This window comes from Oxyura jamaicensis, unplaced genomic scaffold, assembly GCF_011077185.1.
Source record: "Oxyura jamaicensis isolate SHBP4307 breed ruddy duck unplaced genomic scaffold, BPBGC_Ojam_1.0 oxyUn_random_OJ64767, whole genome shotgun sequence".
Lineage (NCBI taxonomy): Eukaryota > Metazoa > Chordata > Aves > Anseriformes > Anatidae > Oxyura > Oxyura jamaicensis.
Window position 1 is genome coordinate 1 of NW_023307669.1, and position 4,030 is coordinate 4,030.

General features: G+C 55.8%; 1 protein-coding gene across 1 annotated transcript; it reads right to left on the reverse strand.

The window, feature by feature from the left end:
* Nucleotides 1–1,136: 1,136 nt before the first annotated feature.
* Nucleotides 1,137–3,603, reverse strand: LOC118159009 (natterin-3-like). The gene is made up of 4 exons (XM_035313658.1): nt 3,268–3,603; nt 2,938–2,973; nt 2,489–2,585; nt 1,137–2,261 (listed from the first exon to the last, which is right to left on the reverse strand). The coding sequence occupies exons 2-4, from the start codon at nt 2,950–2,952 to the stop codon at nt 1,255–1,257; spliced, it is 1,119 nt and encodes a 372-aa protein (XP_035169549.1). The 5' UTR covers nt 2,953–2,973; nt 3,268–3,603; the 3' UTR covers nt 1,137–1,254.
* Between the last annotated feature and the right edge of the window lie 427 nt (nt 3,604–4,030).

Consider the following 4,030-nt stretch of genomic DNA (forward strand, 5'->3'; position numbering starts at 1 on the left):
GAAAGGTCTCACGGAGGTGGCACCATCTCAGGAGGATGGTGGAGGTTCTGACCCAGGAAAGGTCTCACGGAGGTGGCACCATCTCAGGGTGGAGGTTCTGACCCATGAAAGGTCTCATGGAGGTGGCACCATCTCAGGGTGAAGGTGGAGGTTCTGACCCATGAAATTGCCCCTCTGAGCTCTTTGTAGGTGCACAGAGGAGCTTCAACTCGTAACCCAACAGATGCCACCTCCATGAACCCATGGAGACAACCTCCACCATCCTCATGAGATGATGCCACCTCCATGAGCATCCTCCAAGGACATGACCTCCACCATCCTCATGAGATGATGCCACCACCTCCATGAGCATGCCACAAGGACACAACCTCCACCATCCTCTTGAGGTGATGCCACCTCCATGAGAACCTCCAAGGACACGACCTCCACCAGCTCGAGATGATGCCACCTCCACGAGCATGCCACAAGGAGACGACCTCCACTATCCTCATGAGATGATGCCACCTCCATGAGCATCCTCCAAGGACACGACCTCCACCATCTTGAGAGGATGCCACCTCCACGAGCATCCTGTATCCTTACACAACCTCCACCATCCTCTTGAGATGATGCCACCTCCATGAGCACCTCTCTTCCCACCACCGAGTAGGTTGGAAGTGTCTACCCATGGGATGGAAGGGTTGAACTTCTCCTCTTCCATTTGCGTTGACTTTTCAGCTTACCTTGAGCTATTTTGGGGCAGGACGTCACGTCATCTCGCCCTAACGAACCCCACGGCTCAATTTGCCTGATTTGCAAGTGTTTTTTCACAAAAACGCGAGGGGGGAGGGAAAAGGAAAAACACAACACAGATGTTGCCGTGGAAAACGATTGTAGAAAAAGAAGGGAAAACGGAGGTTACGTGAGAAAAACAGAGAAAGTGGAGACCGTGAAAAATGTATTTTCTTTTTTTCTGTACCCCACGTTGCATCTTTTCGGGGAGGGATGAAGGTAATTTGGGAAAAATGTAGAAAACGCAGACTTTAAAAAGTGCCTTTTTCCGCATCGCATGGTGCTGCCCTGTCGGTTCGGGGGGGGGGGGGGGGGGTGAGGGTTATTCCAGTGGACAAACACAAAATAAGGAAGGAAAAAAGAAAAAAAAAAAAGAGCATTTTTTTCTGCATTCTGGGTTGCTGCTGCGTTGTTTTGGGGAGAGATGTGGGATATTTGAAGGAAAGAAGGAAAAAATAAAGCATTGCGTAGCACCGACCTTCCTCATCGGCACGGCAAGGAACCAGCGAGGGGCGAGCACTGCTCGACGCCGGCCCGGACGTCCACCACCACCCGGCTGCGGGCCACCCCCGTCACGGCCACGCGGTGCGGTTGGCCGTCGCCGAAGTCACGGCTCAGCCAGGCGGCGAACGGGACGCGGACGTCCAGCTGGCGTCCCACCAGGGCCACCGTGCACGTCGTACGGGGTCGCATCTCCACCTCAACCCTGCGGGTATGGACAACGTACTCGCCGGTGGTGGCTCGCCCCATCCAGGTGACTCTGGTGACGTTGGTGGCCTCCCAGCTCGTCCCGTTGAAGGCCAAGGGGGCGGCCCGCAGCGCTCCGTGGATGGTGGAGAAGACCTCCTGGTCCAGCTCCCAGTCGTGCACCACCTCGGCGGCCTCTTCCAAGGTGACGTCTTCCCTCCTCCCTCGGCAGCCCTCGTTCTTCACCGTGGTCTTCGTCAGGGTGACCTCCTCCCCGCCCCCCATCGCCTCGCTTGTGTTGTAGTGGACATCCGAGATGGTGACGTCTGCTGGGCCCGCCCGGACAGCCAGGACTTGGTACCACTTGAACCAAACCTCCTCGTGGTCCACCACCACGAAGAAAGCCTGCTGCTCCTTGGAGACCTTCCCCAAGCCGTACCGGTTCCTCCCGACGTAGATGTCGGCGGAGGGGCAGCCCTCCACCGCCGTTTCGGGCACGTCACCGAAGGAGTCGTCCACCCAACGCAACGCCTCCAGGTCTCCTCTGTTGACCAGCACCTTGAAGCTGGACGTCTTCTGCTCGGACTCCCAGAACGGATAGAAGCAAAACGGGCCCCGGCTGGGGACGTGGGCACCGACGTTACAACCTTGCACCTCCGTTGAGCAGACGTACTCCGTCGTCTTGGTGTAGTTGTTCCAGTTGGACACGGTGTCGGCCGGCAGCGTGCCGTTAAAATCCACCCACTCCAGGTGGGAAGGGATCTCCTCGCCTTCAACCTTCTGGTTGAGGTTCCAGCTGGTGGCTGCGGGGGGTAAAAACGGGGGATTTTGGTCAACGGAGACGCCACCGAGGCGCCTCCACCCTTCCAAGGCTGCTGGGGGGGTGATGAAGAGGTTCCCCGCCGGGGACGCGGCCGGCTCCGTACCTGCACCCTCAGAGGTGGCCCTCAAGAAGACCTTCACCGTTTCTTGGGTTTTTGGGGTGAAAATGGGTTGGAGGACGTAGGGATGGACGAGGCCAAGGACTCACCGAGGTGCTGGAGAAGTTTCCTTCCCACCGGCGGCGATCCGCGAGCTCCTTCGGCCCCAGCTCGGGTGAGGAAGAGGAGGGCAGCCACGAGCCAAGGCTGGAGGGAAGAGCGAGGGAGGTGTCACCCATCGAGGACGTCCCCAACGGTGGCACCCGGGCCGGGAGGTCACGGCCGGATCCCGAACCCGACCTTTTTCCACCCGTTTTTGGGGTTAAAATTTCCACCCCCCCCCCTCCCCCCACTTGTTTTTTTTGAACAGCGGGGGGAGGGGGGGGGGGGGGAGGAAGGCTGGGAAACGCGACGCAGCACTCGCTCAAAACGGCCTTTTTTCCCCCCCAAAAAAAGTATGATTTTTTTTTAATAACGATTTTCTGGGAGCTGGAAACGGCTTCAAAATGCTCAAAAGCCCCCCGAAACGCCCCAAAACGCACCCGGAGAAGAGCCGTACCTCGTACGTCGGCATCCCGCCAGCCACCTCCGGAGGCTACGAGTTAAATATACAGATATTTGTACAAAAATGCGCGAAACACGTGAAACGGACAAAAATACGCAATAGGCAAGCACTTAAAATACAAATATAAAATACATATTATTTTTTTTTTTTGATAAAGAAGCATTTATTTCAACCCCGCGGACGCATCCTCCTCCCGGTCCCGATGGCTCAAACCACAGGACGAGGCTCCAAAAAGCTTCCCCGTTTCGGGGCTAAAACCAACCGTTTTGGGTTCTGCGGGGTTCTTCACCCCTCCGGCTCGACGCACGCCCCAAGAGGCCCTACCTTGCCTCTCTGCTCCGACCTCCAGTCTCACCTCAACGTAAATCCCGTTATTTTGGGGTGATTTCGGTCCTTTTTGGGTCACTTCGGGAGCAGAGTGGTGTTGCCTAGCGTGGTCGCGCTCGCCCCGGGGACGCGAAAGCCCGGGAAAAGATCAAAGTCTAAATGGGAAGAAAAGTGCAAATAAACGCCCCAAAAAAAACAAACAAAAACTAAAGGGGGGTGGTGATTATGGGGAAACCAGCAAATTTTCTGAATTTTTCAGAAATTCAGCGTTATTGGTTTTTTCAAGTGGGGAAAACAAGCTGGCACCCAAAAAGCTGCCTCGAGCAGCACAAAATACCCACAAAATGCCCCAAACGGCTCTTCTCGCCCCAAACAGCAGTCAGAAGTCGTCATTGGTGGAAAAAAAAAAGACGTAAATCACGTTTTTGTTTTTTTTTTTCTCCCTTTTGTAGCAAAAAATCTTCGTTTTCGGCGTTCACGCGCGCAGAAGAGAAAAGCGTCGGGAATCACACCCAAAATCCAGGGATGCTCCATTTGGGGGGGTTTCCCCCCGAAAAGAGAAGTCTTTGCAGGCTGGGATGCACCAATTTGAAGAGTTTTCACCCCAAAATGGGGCCGCGGATCTCCTCCAGCATCTCCTTCGTTGCCCCAAAATGTTGGGTTTTTGGCGTGGAAACGTGCTCATGGACACGGAGCCACGGTCCCACCGCTGCCCAACCCCGTAGCAGCCAACAGAGAATCGCCCCCCCGCCCCCCCCCC

What these genes read in the sequence shown, in the direction of transcription:
- LOC118159009 (XM_035313658.1), bottom strand. An exon ending in GAAACTTCTCCAGCACCTCG is followed by an intron (nt 2,262 to 2,488) that starts GTGAGTCCTTGG and finishes TACCCCCCGCAG; the next exon opens with CCACCAGCTGGAACCTCAAC.